This window comes from Papilio polytes, unplaced genomic scaffold (genome assembly GCF_000836215.1).
Source record: "Papilio polytes unplaced genomic scaffold, Ppol_1.0 DF823731.1, whole genome shotgun sequence".
NCBI lineage: Eukaryota > Metazoa > Arthropoda > Insecta > Lepidoptera > Papilionidae > Papilio > Papilio polytes.
In genome coordinates, this window is record NW_013525473.1 from 2,590,229 (window position 1) to 2,606,457 (window position 16,229).

At 31.3% G+C, this 16,229-nt stretch overlaps 5 protein-coding genes across 6 annotated transcripts in view; 3 read left to right on the top strand and 2 right to left on the bottom strand.

The window, feature by feature from the left end:
* LOC106103542 (inositol polyphosphate 1-phosphatase) overlaps positions 1-1,469 on the top strand; it is a 2,168-nt gene extending 699 nt beyond the window's left edge. Inside the window, exons 2-4 of the mRNA XM_013283321.1 lie at positions 217-361; positions 819-1,021; positions 1,178-1,469. Coding sequence (XP_013138775.1) covers positions 217-361; positions 819-1,021; positions 1,178-1,410 — 581 coding nt within the window. The 3' untranslated portion in view covers positions 1,411-1,469. The remainder of the gene's footprint in view (positions 1-216; positions 362-818; positions 1,022-1,177) is intronic.
* Positions 1,470-1,831: 362 nt separating this feature from the next.
* On the bottom strand, positions 1,832-3,139 carry LOC106103568 (RNA-binding motif protein, X-linked 2). Its single transcript, XM_013283351.1, has 5 exons — positions 2,938-3,139; positions 2,563-2,715; positions 2,351-2,480; positions 2,092-2,247; positions 1,832-1,982 (listed from the first exon to the last, which is right to left on the bottom strand). Exons 1-5 carry the CDS (start codon positions 2,949-2,951, stop codon positions 1,875-1,877), a joined length of 561 nt encoding a protein of 186 aa, XP_013138805.1. The 5' UTR covers positions 2,952-3,139; the 3' UTR covers positions 1,832-1,874.
* Positions 3,140-3,260: 121 nt separating this feature from the next.
* LOC106103795 (transcription initiation factor TFIID subunit 13) lies at positions 3,261-5,648 on the top strand. Of its 2 annotated transcripts, XR_001225635.1 has the most exons (6): positions 3,261-3,410; positions 3,502-3,680; positions 3,916-4,073; positions 4,535-4,585; positions 5,385-5,404; positions 5,533-5,648. XR_001225635.1 is itself a non-coding variant. In XM_013283678.1 (5 exons), exons 1-4 carry the CDS (start codon positions 3,369-3,371, stop codon positions 5,387-5,389), a joined length of 384 nt encoding a protein of 127 aa, XP_013139132.1. In that variant the 5' UTR covers positions 3,261-3,368; the 3' UTR covers positions 5,390-5,404; positions 5,533-5,648. The 2 variants fall into 2 exon arrangements, 1 of the variants encoding a protein (XP_013139132.1); XM_013283678.1 differs by lacking the exon at positions 4,535-4,585.
* A 1,499-nt stretch (positions 5,649-7,147) lies between these two features.
* Positions 7,148-10,933, top strand: LOC106103539. Its single transcript, XM_013283319.1, has 3 exons — positions 7,148-8,575; positions 9,251-9,390; positions 9,784-10,933. The coding sequence occupies exons 1-3, from the start codon at positions 8,418-8,420 to the stop codon at positions 9,972-9,974; spliced, it is 489 nt and encodes a 162-aa protein (XP_013138773.1). The 5' UTR covers positions 7,148-8,417; the 3' UTR covers positions 9,975-10,933.
* A 4,569-nt stretch (positions 10,934-15,502) lies between these two features.
* The window catches only part of LOC106103474, a 17,992-nt gene continuing 17,265 nt past the window's right edge, over positions 15,503-16,229 (bottom strand). Inside the window, exon 12 of the mRNA XM_013283255.1 lies at positions 15,503-15,566. Coding sequence (XP_013138709.1) covers positions 15,503-15,566 — 64 coding nt within the window. The remainder of the gene's footprint in view (positions 15,567-16,229) is intronic.

A 16,229-nucleotide genomic window follows, 5' to 3' on the forward strand; every position in this document is an offset into this window, starting at 1 on the left:
CCACTGGAGATCCAGGACCCTCAATTCGCACCTGAGGGCGGCCACCGAGGGGGTTTTTAGTGAGTAGAAATCTCACATAACCCTGTCTTTTACAAAAGACAGGGTATCTTTCGAAGATTTCCCCCCCGTTACCAAAAAAAAAGGTAAGTAACCTTATCTACAACACAGCAAAGCTTTACTGTTGCAATTTCTATAATTGTTTTTATTTATTATTAGATGCTACAGCTGAGTTCATAGCTGGAGTACGCGGAGAGGCAGACCCTAGCCATGGCCTTCCTTGTGTCACAGTTTTAATTGGAGCTTATTTGAGATCATCAGGTGAACCGGTTGTTGGTGTCATCAATCAGCCCTTTTATAATGGGTAAGTATTATGTTTTTTTTTTTAATCTTGTTACCAAATCATGCTAAAGGCTGAAAGTTGGTTTTTTAAAATAGAATTGCAGAAAGGGTACAATAAACACAGAAGACAGGCATTCGTCTGATGAGTGTGGTGCCAGAGGCCTAATTTTTGTCCCTTTCCACCCTTTTCTTAATAGGAAAGGATGGGAAGGAAAAGTGGATTTGACGGTGGAGGAGACATGTACTCTATGTGGAAGGACTCTCTAACTCTAGGAAGGGGAAATGTACTCTAGGTGCGTCTTCTCCTCCGTCAATTAAGGGTAGGCAACACATCAGCAATTGCGGATGTTTATGGGCAGCGGTCGCTTTCTAATTCGGTGAATTCAAGTGGCCGCTTGCTCATTTGCCATTTTATATTATAAAAAAATAAAATTAAAAATAATGCATATATAAAACTGCTTACTTTATTTTTTTTTCAGTGGGAAAGGCAGAATAATTTGGGGAGTTAATTATGGAGGTGTCAAGAAATGTTACATTGGTGACAAAGAAGTTGCCTCCGAACATAACACTATACTAATAAGTGGAGCAGAAAAACCAGATATTATAGAAAAAATTAATAACTCTGGATTTGAAGTGGTTTCTGTTCCAGGTGCAGGTCATAAATTATTAAAAATCGCTTTAGGTATGTTAAATTTGAATAAAATCTAACACAATGCTACACTAAAAATCTTAACAACAAGATAACTACCCGAGTAGAAACAAACTTTCAGGTTAATGAACAAATTTCAATAAGAACTACTTAAGGGTAACTACATTTCTAAATAGTATTGTTTTTCAGGTGAAGCAGCGGGATACATTGTTTCAAAAGGGACAACTTTCCGTTGGGATACCTGTGGACCACACGCAATATTAAATGCAAAAGGTGGAGGACTTATCAGTTATACCACCCACCAACAAATAACATACAATGATGATACTGATCTTGATTCAAAGGAATATTGCAACTCGCAAGGAATTATTGCATATGCTAATAATGATACTCTACAAAAGATACTGAATGTTCTCAGTTAAGTAATTATTGCAGTGACTGTTTAATTGAAACTTTAAAAAAATCCATTTTTATATGCACCTAAATGTTAGTATATTATGATGCTTAAAACCTTTAAATCTATTTATTTCCATGTTGTATCTTAAAAGTATTTTCCATCTATTTTTACTATATTTTCATTATAAATGATTACATAAACATGATAAATGTATTTTTTTAATGTTACAATATTAATAACTTTAATTCCTATTTGTATTTTGTCATAAGTACCTGATATCTTGATCTCTTGCATTAGATTAAATACTATTTTACCTTGGTAAATAATTCTACCAGGTTTTAACTTTTAATCTATAGTTTATATTTGTTTTCAGTATTAACTTCAAACTTTGTTAGTTAAATATTACATTTGCTAGTCATACTTGGTGTTTAAATTAAAAATATTGTTCTGTCATTGTTTATCTTTTTATTTGGACAACTAAGAATTGACCTAATCACTTGAATCACTATCACTCTCTGACTTTTTACTTTTCTTCTTCTTTTTCTTTTTGCTTTTTTTTTCTTTGTGCTTCCTTTTCTTCTCTTTGTGTTCTTTTTCCTATAACATATAAAAAATTCTATTTTTTAACAGTTTTTTACAATGAACATGTTCTTGAAATCTGATCCAAATAACAAATAATGTTGTCGAAAATGCTAAAAAGTTATACCTGCTTAACAATTTTGGTACCCACTTCTAGCTTTGGCGCAACAGGAGCACATCCTTCAGCCCTCACTGCTGCTGTCAATTCATCTACTTTAGACATATCAGCATTGGGAGCCCGATATTGCTCACAATGGTCAACACGAATTGTCCTATTAAGGATCTGTAAATATATATAAAACTTTAAAAAAATATTCAGACATTAATGCTATTACAGTGGCTATTGGTTATAATATTCTTTGTCTAGACATAATAATTTGATGTACCTTAATTCCATTGAGATTATCTACAGCTAAAATAGTTGAGCGTTGATCTTCATAACACAGGAAAGCAAATCCTCTTGATCTACCAGTAGCTTTGTCCCTTACTAAATTGATATTAACAATTTCACCATACCTGTGAAATAGATTTAAAACTTTAAAAGGTAATTGGTATAATTATAAAATGTAACTTTCCAAAAAAAATGCGTAACACTTACTGTGAGAATACACAAATGACATCACCCTCTGTCAGGTCATAAGGCATACCACCAATAAATATCCAGGCACTGTCCTTGTACTGGTCATGCCAAGAGGTTTTAGAGTTGCCAGTCAATTCCCTCTCACTCAACTTCAACACATTCTTTACATTTCTGAAATAATAAACATAAGATTAAAGCAATCAATCAAAACAATTCACAGAAATAACGACATCTTTATGGTGAAGAATTTATATCAAACATTCCACTCAGTACGGTAGGTAGGGATTACAAATTTCCTTCGTGCGTTTTTGTTCGTGTAAACAATAACTAATGCTTAGAAATAGACTAGGAGTAAAATTAAGGTAAATTATAATAATTGATTTAAAAACATACGTCATGGGATTCATGGTGATGTTGTTCTTAACCTCTTTTTCGTTTTAGCGAAATTTCACAAAATCCTGCATATCATATTTATTCAAACCATACTTTTAATGTATGAACTAAGAACATCACAAAAATAAATAGCCAAGTACAAGTACAATCACAAATTACAAATACAAAACCGAATCATATCATAACAATTTGTGACAATAACTTTGACATTTAGCTGTCAATGTCACTTTCAAAGAGTATACAGGTAGCCGAACAAATAGAAAAGAAATCTTTGACATTTTGGTCTGTCTCTTTCTTGCAACATTATTATTTGTCAATCATGCAAATATAAAAATTGCTTTTGACGTTGCATTGTTTTGCTTACATTTGTTTTGCATTCTGAAGATTTTAGAAGAAATAAGTGAACACACAATATAAAAACTTAAAAAAAAATGGTTACGCCGACTCCGGACACTCAAGATCAGTTTGATCAAGTAATATCGTACCGAGTTGGAACCAATCTCTAAACATAACATGACCCACAATTACAAATGAAAAAAATACTACATATTACTTGTTTTACAGTTCGAAGACGAAGAGAATGAGCAACAGCTCGGGGCAACTGCTTCGGGCAGGAAAAGGTTATTCAGTAAAGAACTGCGTTGTATGATGTATGGATTTGGAGATGACCAGAATCCTTATACGGAAAGTGTAGATTTCTTAGAAGATCTTGTAATTGAATTCATTACGGAAACCACACATAAGTAAGCATTATTTGCATTGCACATATTCATATTATCTATATTTCTTTTTTAATATCACTTAGGCTTAACATAAAAATAATTTGAAATGTCTTAGTTTCATGCATTATTTTATCACCAATTGCTAAAATTACTCCCCTACATAACAGATTTTAGAAGAGAGCAAATCATTAGTTCTTTTCCTCACCTTTATTGTGTAAAACATAAAAAATAAAGACGAAATTTTGAAACTTTTTAGGGCAATGGAGGTCGGTAGACCTGGTAGAGTTCAAGTGGAAGATATAATATTCTTAGTGCGCAAAGACCCAAGGAAATATGCGAGAGTCAAAGACTTGTTAACAATGAATGAAGAGTTGAAGAAAGCTAGAAAGGCCTTTGATGAAGTTAAATATGTTGGTGAGTAATGATGTCCTAATCTTTAAGATGGAATCAGCTAAATTAATTAAATTAAGCTATAGTAATGAAACAATGAATGAGATTTTTAACTCAAAGCATGTATAATGTGATCTAATTTGCTGATAAGTACAAATTAAAAAAGAAACTATTAAATATTAATTCAACAATAACTAAACAACCCATCTTGTGAAAAGAGTAAAATATCCTAACAGATCCCACTTCGATATTATTAAAAGGATTTGTAGTTTTGTGTAAAAATCTAAACTTTAGGACCAAAATTCCATAATTCTTATGCTCAGTAATATAAGCTAAATTTAATTATTTAAATGCAGTCACAGGCAGGAAATATCCATTTAAAGTAGACATAGTTAAAATCTAGTTAGAGATGTAACTCTTTTCATTTTATAGGTTGAATTTGTAATAACTTATGTTCATGAAAATGTTTTTTTATAAACTTGTAGAAGACCAACAATAGCATATGTGGCCAAGCATCCAACACATCTAAGACTGATGCAAGTAACAATTTTGACCATTTGCTTTTGTGTTTGTATCTTGTACTAATTATAAGTGTGCCTTTTTGTCAAAAGTTCTACTAACCAGTGTTGTGATAAATGTAATATATTGATGTAACAGATATTTAAACTAATGTTAACTAATATTATTCAATTTCAACACACTCAGAGCTACCAAATAGCCTAACAAGTTCTCATTCATACAAAAACGACTGTTGTAGCATGGAATGTGTTAATAATTATCTTGTAAAGATCAACAACTTTTACAATAGAAAAGTACCATTGAAAACTTAATTTATAGGTCAAATGTATAAATATAAATATAAATATTTTTTACATCAAATTTGCACCTAAATAATATAAATTGCTAGACATGCACTTGCTAACCTTGACACATATTTGCAATTTAATATATTGAAAAATACTTGTATGATATTAAATCAATAAAAAGTAATACAAAATGTATTTATGCATTGTTTATTTAAAGTATGGGAAGATTAATATGAAGTAACATACAAATTATTCAAATAAATTACTACCATATGCTTAATTTTTAACATTAAAAATAAAGAAATGTCTCTAATAAATATTAGTTTTATTTCCATGTGAATTTTTAATCCATGAGAGTATACTTAGAATAATTTTTAATCTTTAGAAAGGACTATTTCTTGGGTTTCTAACATTCTTTATATTTTACTTTAGACTAAAACATGACTTTTTATTTTTGTGATTATTATTTCCCTGGGATAATATTTTGTATGACATATACGACTTTATTTTATATCTGTTTATTTTTCAGAATGAACTGTTTTAAAAAATGTAAGTATGAAATCAGAATAATACACAAAAATAATATTGTGAAATTAAGAAATCAGTGTTTCCAGAAATAAAAAATGTTTGTTTTTTTTCTAGTTTGTACAATTTATTTATCTTTTTTTATACTTTAGTATGGAGAGCATTAGTAAATCTACAAGGCATCATTCAGAGAAGTTTTGAGGACGAATGAAGAAAGCATAAAAGTTGTATAAACATTCCTGTTGAAATATACAATATTGTGAATGTACTTTCGTTTTATTATAACACGCAGTCTCCTGTCATCCATAACTTTGATGGCCCAACATGTTATATTCATTTTGTAACATTTTAAATTCCATTCGAAATTCATATGTACTTAATTTACCCGACGTTCTTACGGTGAAGGAAAACATCGTGATGTAATCTACAGTTAACGGAGAAGAAGTTTAAAGTTATGTGTGGAGTCAACCAAGCTGCATTGGGCCAACATGATTGACTATGGCCTAGTCCGCATAAAGTAACCTCCGAGCCCCTCAGTAGGGATGTACAGTTAGGTGGTGACGATTGATTTATAAAAAAAAAACATTTGGTAAAGGATTGATGAGACAGAAAATTAACAAAGTGACATGTCGCATACTTGCGTATACAATTTATTTCTCCTTAAGGGGACTAAACTTATTCCACTTTACCTGTGGATTTGTCACCAATGTAAAGGTGAGTGCACATACAGGTTCATTAACTGGGTTTTTCTTTTTCCGAATACAATTTTGACCTTTACACTGTGTGTTAGTAATAACCACACGTTTATAGTAAGGTGCATATACATGTATATTAATCGAAGTTGGAAATTCTCGTGAATCAGAATTAATTTCATAATTTAATAAATTTCATGTAATCATAATGCCTTATGCAACGTTTTAACATGAAAACTGATTTAAAATAAACTACCAGCACTTCCAAAAACATCAAATTACATTTATACTGAGTTGGTATTTTCAAAATGAATTAAAAAGCTAGTATTGGGGATTTAACAAATGTTATTTAACTTTTAGAAAACTGTCTAACACTCAAGAGAATAGTTTCTGGAAAATAACGATTAACTCAGTACCTTATTTTGTATGTGTTGTCTGAATTTGGATTTTAATTTCGAAATGTCAGCAATGAGTCTTGAATTTTTTAACTTTTACATTATTACAAATTACATAAACTAAACATTTTAAAAAATACTACATAGAAATTTAAAGCGCTTGTCTAGAGTTGAAATGTAATTTTAATTATGTTATAAACATTTCTTGTTAATATTGATTTCAGATGAATAAGGATAAACGTATTGTTTATAGACGTGTTACGCTAAACGCTATATTAATAACTCGAATTCATTGAATGAACCTTACGATAAATCATATGCATATAGTATATAATGAGACGTAAACGTTAGAACTAGATATTTTCCCTATAAGGTCCTTAAGCGCCAAGTGACGTGTCTAACCGCACGTCAATTTACGGTGCAGTAGGTCTTTAAACCTTTGTTAAACTCTTTCGATTAAAATGCGAGGAAAGCGGTTAAATTATTTGAATACTGAATTACCTTAAAAAGGCATAAATTTATTACAAAACGATGACTACAGGGTTTCTTATATCACACTTCTAGCTTTCGCCCGTGACTCCGTCCGCGTGGAATTAAAAAAAAAACAAAAGTGAGTAGCCATTCTGTTATTCCAGACTATCCTTTACACCTATACCAAATTTAATTAGGATACGTTCAGCCTTTAGGCTACAAACTAACATCCATCCATCCATCCATCCATCTAAACTTTCGCAGTTATAATATTAGATAACATTTGCTTTTGGCCTTCGTTCTTCGTTGGCGAGAAAAAAAAAGTCAACATAAGTAACCTATGTGTTAACTACCCCTCCCTATCCAAGTTGTCGACGCTCATTGTAAATCGGGCACAAAATTCTAAACATGAGTTTGGACTATATTTTTAGCATGGGCTATTTATGCTTGTTAAGAAAAATAAAGTTAAAAAAAATTGAATTATCTCCTTATATCATCGTAGCTTACTCATCAGCTGTATAAAAGTCTTGATTATGAATTCATTCTTAACTGTCTGCCTAGCCGTCTAGAGATATGTTTTCCCCATTGTTTCTTTAACTCTACGAGTTTTTTCTTATTGTAATATTCAATGCTGTTATGTCTCATAGCGATAGCCCATTGACTTGAATAGATGCGATAGGATTTTTTGCATTTGTTATATTAAATCGTAACTAAAACATCAACTGAGATGACGTCAGTTTTGAATTCGAAGTCTCGGAAAAGGATATCGGGTAATGATATATGTTTTAAAGGCACGGACTACGGTGAATCCTCATTAGCGGTGTTTTATCCTTATTTTATTAATAAAATATTAATTTATGTAAATAGCAATAAGTCTCATCGGTCAATTAATCGTCACTCTGATATAAGTCTACATCAGAGTGACATAAATAACACAGATAGCTTTATTTAAAAATTTAATATCGCAAATATTAAATGTATCAAGAAAACAGTGTACCCGTTTTAAGGGTGGTAACGCATCTGCGGTTGTCCTAGCGTTGCGGACGTCTGTGAGCGTTAGATCGAAAAAAATTAGGCGAAGCGCTGCTTGTATCCTACTAAAAAATAAACATCAACAGAATCATAACTAAATAGCTTCAGTGTTCATTAAACTAGAATGCAATATCGCTGTTTAAAATAAAACTCAAAGGACTAAAACGACCTCACGCCTATAACATCTAGACAAGGAAATTAATGTGCGCGAACCATGTAGAATCCTTGTAAAGTGTTGTGACGTGTGATTTTGTAACAATTTATGTCAATATAATGACTCAGTTTATTGATTTAAAAGGATTTACAAGCTTGAAACCAATCAGAAGTGCGTTTCGTTCGCTACTGTTAGGTAGCGCAAGACGCGAGACTATCGTTTGAATTAAACGATCATTTGGATTTGTTGCGTGTTTTTGTGTTGTGATTGACTTTTTAAATTTTTGTGACAAAATGAAGTTCTCGTATTTAATATTTTTTGTGGTGCTATTAAATTTTCACCGTGAAAGTGTTACGCTCCCGATAAAGGGTAGTACAAAATTTAAGCTGCCAAAACCGCTTACAAGTGACACGGCGATAACGATTAATGGAACTATGATAATGGACAATTCGTAAGTATATTTGATGTTTTTAATTTACAAGACTGACTTAATTTCTAACTAGGTTTTAATAAATTAAAACATTTGGCTCAAGTTCTCTAATTCAATATTCCTCGTTTATTTTAAGGCAGTTTAGTTTGAACAAAAAGATATGGTTAACACAAAGTAACAAAGCTCCAATGAACGCAATGAACTCCAGTACGTTTTAAGTTAGAGAAATGGGAATTGGAAATCGAAATATTTCTCTTAAAGGAAATAATGAAAATCATTTGTTTGAATTTTAATACCATTGTCCAAGTCACGTCCTTAACGACAAGCACGTTGGTACATTATCTAACTACATAAACCTTCAAATGCTTTTATTTACATTTGATTATATATATAATACGATAATTAGGGAAATTTGAGAAGAGAAATACCAAACCCGGAGGTTATGGTAACCATAGCAACTAATGGTAGCTAATTTCCCTTCTTAGTGAATAACTAACTAAAACCTAGTGTACCTGAGTTTAAAAATGTACAGACAACTAACATAAAATAAATTAACAGATTAACTCCCCTAAGCGCACTATTCTTTTTAGGCCTACATTTTTTTCCAACAAAATTATATCTATAATTGAATGACATAGCATATATTAACTCAAGCTTTACTTTCCAACGTTATCCATGATTTATTTTTATTTTTAGTTTATCCGTGGCATTGTCAGAAAAAGGAGGAAGTCACATATGTGAGTTAAACTACGACGTGTCTACAGAAAAAGTTTCCATGACGCAGTTAAAGGACCCAAAAGTACAATCCGAGGCTTATACACTGTCAGAATTCATGAGTAAGTGATAGTAATATGTTATGTTTAGTTTACTAAAGTTTATGTCATATCAAATAGCAAAAAAGGATCATGGGAGAACAGAAATGCCTTAAATTCTAATCTGTTATGCTTGCGGTGAAGGAAAACCAAATCTTTAACTAAACTATTGCACATATGTTTACCTACTAGAGACTACTAGATTTTTAGTTGTGCAAATAAACAGTTGAATGGGCTGCAAAACAATCGACAATCGTACAACAGTTGTGGGATAGTTTAGTCGAAGGTGCACACCCGCTCTTAAATTAGTAACCTTTTCGAATTTCCCTTACTGCTATGATCGTTATTTCCATCATTCACTTTTAAAAACTGTAATTTTTTTGCAATGAAATGATTAAAACCTCTTTTCTATTTCAGCGCCCGTAAAATTCGTACTACATATAGAACCGAAGGTATACAGGGATCATTCGATAAACTTCGAATTAAACGTTAACAATTCCGGTCCGATATCTATAATATGTATGACGGATAGCTTCGAACCTGTTAACAAAATTGTAGTTAAAGGCGCGGAGAGCATTAGCAGTCTACATTTCCAATATGACAATTGAAAAAGAAAATATCCTGATGATGGACAGCAAACTCAAAAATGTGTCTCAATCGGCCCAATGGGATTTTACACACGCCGTATGATTATATAGAACACATAGATACCATCTGGTTTACAGTGATATGTCGTTCAAGAATATCAAACAATACAAGGGAATTTAGACCCTAGAATTTTTCACTTAATTTGTAGTCGGGTTAACAATTCCTCTTCGTCCCAACTCGTTATCAGAGAACAATTAATTGTTGTCATCGTTAACTTATCGACAATTATTATATTTCAATTATGATTTAAATGACAAATGTTTTATCAGAAACTTGTATTTATACCAGTTTTAAGCCGAGACGGTTTTCAGAAACTTAGATTGAGTTCATTAGTGCCTGGTTCATAATGATTGCAATCTAAATAAAACATTAAAGTTACCTTTGCTATAAAATTCGACCAGGGTTAGTTTCTGAAACTACATACAATCGGAGTCTTAATTTTGTTATGTTAACAGACGTTTATTATGAATGCTCGACGATTGAAACCATGAAAACTGTAAAATCGTAGATTTATTTTAAGTTTCTCTTACAGTATTAACGTACGCCTTTCAAGTACTAGTCATTAAAGTTATAATTTTTGAATATTTGTTAGAATATCTGTAAGATTTTAAGTCATTTCACCTTCAGTTTTATCTGCACACTTGTCAATTTTACCTGTAAAACTGCCAACTGTTCAGTTAAGACTGAAAGTATTTAGAGGAATGTAACCGCGTTTCCATTGCTAAAACACCAAAAATAAACATTTAAAGAGAACCCTCGCTAAAGTGAGGTTTGATTTCAAACCCATTATGTTTTGTATTGGCGTTTCCGCAGTGGAAAAGCGGATTAATGTATTCTAGTCAAATAACTTATGATTCAATCTACGGCTGGTCCGTTATTTATTATTGTACTTTAAGTAAATTATTATTTTGATTTTAATAATGCTGCAATAAAATGTTTTATTATAAATTTTGTTTTTCATTTTTAAGTCTATCATAAATGCTACTTCGATTTACGTGATAAAAAATCTTCAAGTAATAAATGAATCATTGAAATTTAATATGAAAACACGCATCTTGACCGGATCAACGTCAATCATTGACGTATTTCATGACAATTGGATTATGTAGGTAAGTTATAGAAATCTAGGTGGCGCTCGACATTACCCGATAAACACCGAGTATTGTCAACACCACAGGAATGTACCGGTAATTTATTCTGAATAATGGTAATTAATCATAATTTCGGGAAAAAATAGCGATAGAAGTCATCGTTCGGGCAAAATAAAATTTCCAAAGGTAACACTAGACATGTCTCTGTCTCTCTCTATCTCGTCTGTTTTATCAAAGAGAATGAGAAGGATGAGAATATTGTAGTTGAAGTTCTACCACAGATGTCAAAAATAGCAACTTTTCAGTAGAGAAAAACTGCATCATTTTGTAAAGATACTATAATTATACGTTTGTGTATACTTAATAATAGTTATATTTAAGAGAATCCGTGTAACTGATACGCTGCAAGTATGCGTTTTCCAGTTCTCTGGCGAATGTCATCGAAATGTCAAAATAGCCAAAAAGTGACTTACGTGGTCTTAAAACTTCAACGATATATCATTACAATGACTCCGAAAGTTGAAGCCTACAATATTAAAACACAAGGCGTATCTCTTTTGTAAAAAAATTCACACACCATTGTCAACGTTTATTCGCCCACTGTTGGACATACGCCTTACCCGAAACCTTTTACAGAATGCGGTCCATGTGTGCAACACACTCGATACAATGCCGTAAACATATTTTTGTTCTGAATAGCGTTTACAAAAAAATATGAGAAAGTAGATAGTAGTACCAACATCGACAAAATTTGCATGATATTTGTGTAAAACTGTTTTCGACGACTACAGTCCCTACAAACAAGGTGTTACAAAAGTGATCCCTGACCAAGCAAGGATTGGGAACCCCTGCTCTACGCAAATCACAATCATTTAGTAACAATCATGGGATAGACATAAATAAAAGCAAATGAGGATAATAATTTATTTCAATTCGCAATTAAATAGATATAAAACACGTAATACACATGAGCTATTACAAAACAAAGCTCTAACTAATAAAAGCAATTAAGGAAAGAACATATGATTCGTTCTAAGGATTTCCCCTTTTAATGTAAATACGTTACAAACTACAAAATACGTGACATGTTATTTAAATGTATTATTAAAATAATCTGTAATTACAAATAATATAATTTAATTTAAAAATCTCAGATATTTATTTTTTCAAATCGATGAATCAAACCACTATTTTACAGCACATACTTAAATAAACTGGCAATATCAAAGAGTCAATAAAAATAACGGAATCATATTTTAACATTGAGACTTTAACATGTTGTTCGTAGATCATTATTAATTAATAGAGGTTCAAAAATGTTCTATACACGTTTACATTACATCTCAGATTTTACTCATTTCTAGCGGTTCTAGAATTTAAGCCTTTGACTAAACTATCGCCCAACTTTTTAATCTCGCTTTGGTTGCTATGAGCTTATATAGATATGCGCACACTACTAGATTTTTAGTTGTGCAACTAAACAGTTGAATTGACGATTGAGTTGTGCGATAATTTAGTCCAAGGTGTGCGGCCGCTTTTAGTATGTGCATCGCTTCCAGTCAATCTAACAATTTCATCCGATTAGGCATGCATATTTAATAGAAAATTTTAACTTTGGTTTGAAATACTAGAATACTAAATAGGCCGTCAATGACAGTAAATATTTTACTATAAAAATCACAATAATAAAATGCTTCTAAAGCGAAAAAATTGCTACAATAAATACCCTAACAATTCAATCTTTTATAAGGATTTTTTGATCAATCGACATGGCAACATTTTTGATGTTGCCACATCTGTATTTGGTAACTATGACGTCTAATATCGATTATGGCATTAATTAACACAGATTAAAATATCAATTCAATTTTCATGAAAATTGATTTTTCTCAAAAGTTGATAGTTGTATAAATATTGGTCAAATAACATAATAACAAATAACACAAAAATTTAGATCTACAGTGGAACCTAACATAACATATATTTATGCTTAAATTAGTCAATTCCTAGAACAATGTTATTATTTTCTTTAGTCGTCACATTCACAAAGTAAAATAAAATACATTCAATAAATAAAAAAAAAAAAACTTATTACAAGAAGAAACACATTAAGGGCAAAGGCACAAACGGTTTACCACATGTTAAGTAACCATTACTCTGAATTCTTTTTCATTAGCAAATATAGTGACATGTACAGTCGCGGAAAACCGCGGTGTATCACATAGAAAAATTGCTTTGTACCTCGCAACGAAACAAACTGCATTTTAGAAATAACCAATTAGTAGTAAGTTACACAAACTGGACAATAATAAAAAATAGTCGTGTACTACTAAGACCTTTTTTCGTACGCATTTAGTGTTAGTGACTTTTCTACTTTAGACGTGTACAAAACGATAAAACGGCTGTTTAAAAGTGGAGAACCGACAAAACCATCGATTGTACAAATTGCAAAAATTTAATATTGAAGTTTTGAATATGGTTTCTTCGTTTGTGTCCGCTATTTTTTAGTAGAGGCAAACTTAACAATGTACAAATGTCCTTCACAACCTATTTAAATGTAACTGAACATTATCTGATATCTATAACATTTATAGGAAGACTGATTTGAGCCCGTAACTGACTTTGACAAACATTGTGGTATACCTTTAAAAAAAATTAACGATATTTAGTTTATATATAAACAATGAAAAACTACAAATTATAACAGATACATAGAATAATATTAAATTACTAAGCAATATTATTAGCATAAGTAGTTATTATAAAAAAAATATTTCATGTATTTGAAAAAACTATCATAAACGATATACAAAAATCGTTTTTCATCAATGATTTAGTCATTAAAATATACTATTAATAAATAAGTGTAAAATAACAGCAACATTAAATAAATATAATTAAAAAAGCATTAAATGTTTCATAACGAATGTGTCTCACTATTAACTCGACTACGATCTAAGTGGTGTAAATAAATCTTATTAATAATGAACATTTTCTATAACAATACGCTGTAACAGCCGTCTATAAGGCAAGTGAACTCGCGTCCGTTTATATGTATAACATTCTAACAGTGGAACTCTTTATAACGCCGATCCGTTATAACGTCGGCAAAGGGTCGGCTCCTTGAGTGACGTTATATAGAGTTCACACTGTATATAATTAAATTCAATAAGTTATTAATACGATTAAAGATGAATAACGTATGATATTGGGCCCTCGATTATTTTAACTAAATATATAATAAAAAATAACTGGGAAATAAGATGTCATATACGAATTGTTCAGCCTTCAATATAGATATGATCAAATATGTTAACCTTTAAAATATAGAAAAAACCTTTATATATTTGTAATTTTAACAGAATATACAAAATTAGACGACTAATCGGTATATGTCGCGTTAGATGACAATCTCGTAATATGGATATAAACAAAAAAAAATACAATTGTACTTCTACTGGTTTCGCAACTTCAAAATGTATATTTACTTAAATATTTATTTTAATAATGACTCAAAATAATAAAATAGGTCGTGACAAATAAAAAATTAAAACGTCATTTGCTTACTGAAGCTCTAGAATCAACCATTATTGGATTAATTACATATTTCTAATATTACAACAATGTATAATGTAACATAGGATATACATGTATATGGGAATATATAAATATAATTTAAAACATTGTATAAGTTAAAACATAAACAATTGTTATTTAAATGCCAACATTGAACTCATAGCCAATAGAGTTCTCTCCTTGAACGTGCAATAAAATTTTTATAGTACAGTGACGGAAATAAGCGGTGTTCCATTAAAAAAAAAGACAAATTCTGTCTACCTTGTACTAATGGGATATTGTTTCCTATAGCATTTAAAAACTTCCTATTGGTTATTGTTCTTTGTCATCACAAAGCGTACTAAACGTTCAAAAGACTTTAAAGTTGGAACACCATCAAATTCCCTGATTGTACATTACATATATATTTTAAAATCGTTGTTTTATATAAATTGCTACTTCTAAGTTGTAAATAGAGGAACAAGGTGTAGTGTCGTTTGTGTGTCTACAAGGTGCTAATGATATCAACGGGAAAGACTATTTGTTTCAAACGCTATTTTAGGCGATATTGATTCATGAAATAAATAATGAAGTATCCAGAATTACAGTAATTTTAATAGATAAAAATTTAAATGAAGTTCTAGAGAACTTGTCTGAAAATCTTTAAATTGAAATTATTTCCAGGTTTTGCTTTTCTGTTTTTTTTTTCAAAAATGAAAACTTTAAACGGCTCTTCTGTGCATTTAAGCTAATGGCGCTTAAAACAGATAGGCTTTCAGCCATCGATAAGTGTTAGCGAGGTATCTAGTCTGCGGGCGGGTCCATGGCGACAATGACAGCCTTCATGACGGCGGCGGTGCGCCTGCCACTCCTTGCCGCGGGTACCGTCGCGATAGTCCGATATACCTACAGATATTTTAGATTAGACTTTGTAAAGGTTCGACTAGAGCAGTCGCCTGTGGAAATAGGATGTGAAACTTCCCGACGATTTTGAGCAATGGTTACCGATAGGGTGCAAAAAAAAATGTCAACCCATTTAGTATCGAAGCACAAAGGCGGAAAAAAGACATTCACTGTCACATGTCACAAACTGTCATATCTTCGGAAAAGTTTATGACTTTTTGTTTCACTCTCAAAATTGAACAATTAATTATAAACTACGTTCGGGTAGAATTAAAAACAAAAACAAAAGCCAATGTATTCTTCCAGACTATCCTCTACATCTATACTAAATTTCATCGAAATCAGCAGTTTAGGCAACAAATTCTAACAAACATCCATCCATGCAAACTTTCGCATTTATAACATTAATAGAGAGCGTCGGTGGCTCAGTGGTTTAAGCACTTGACTTGTAATCTACAGGTCTTGGGTTCGAATCCCGCTATGAATCAATGTGATTTCGATTTTTCTAATTTTCATATATACATAATTTACTCATATATATACATAACTTACGTCCTAACGGCGAAAGAAAACACATATCGGCGAAGAAATTCAAAGATATATGTGACGTCAACCGACCCGCACTTGGCCAGCGTGGTTGGCTATGGCCTAGTCTCCCCTTATTAG

Excerpts from the sequence above, each read along its gene's own strand:
- LOC106103795 (XM_013283678.1), top strand. The coding sequence starts at position 3,369 with ATGGTTACGCCGACTCCGGACACTCAAGATCAGTTTGATCAA. Across the intron at positions 3,411-3,501 it reads CTCAAGATCAGTTTGATCAA|TTCGAAGACGAAGAGAATGA; the intron begins GTAATATCGTAC and ends CTTGTTTTACAG. Across the intron at positions 3,681-3,915 it reads ATTACGGAAACCACACATAA|GGCAATGGAGGTCGGTAGAC; the intron begins GTAAGCATTATT and ends GAAACTTTTTAG.
- LOC106103568 (XM_013283351.1), bottom strand. Across the intron at positions 2,481-2,562 it reads GTCATTTGTGTATTCTCACA|GTATGGTGAAATTGTTAATA; the intron begins GTAAGTGTTACG and ends TCTATTTCACAG. Across the intron at positions 1,983-2,091 it reads GTACCAAAATTGTTAAGCAG|GAAAAAGAACACAAAGAGAA; the intron begins GTATAACTTTTT and ends TATATGTTATAG.
- LOC106103539 (XM_013283319.1), top strand. The coding sequence starts at position 8,418 with ATGAAGTTCTCGTATTTAATATTTTTTGTGGTGCTATTAAATTTTCAC. Across the intron at positions 8,576-9,250 it reads ACTATGATAATGGACAATTC|TTTATCCGTGGCATTGTCAG; the intron begins GTAAGTATATTT and ends TTTTATTTTTAG. Across the intron at positions 9,391-9,783 it reads TACACTGTCAGAATTCATGA|CGCCCGTAAAATTCGTACTA; the intron begins GTAAGTGATAGT and ends TTTCTATTTCAG.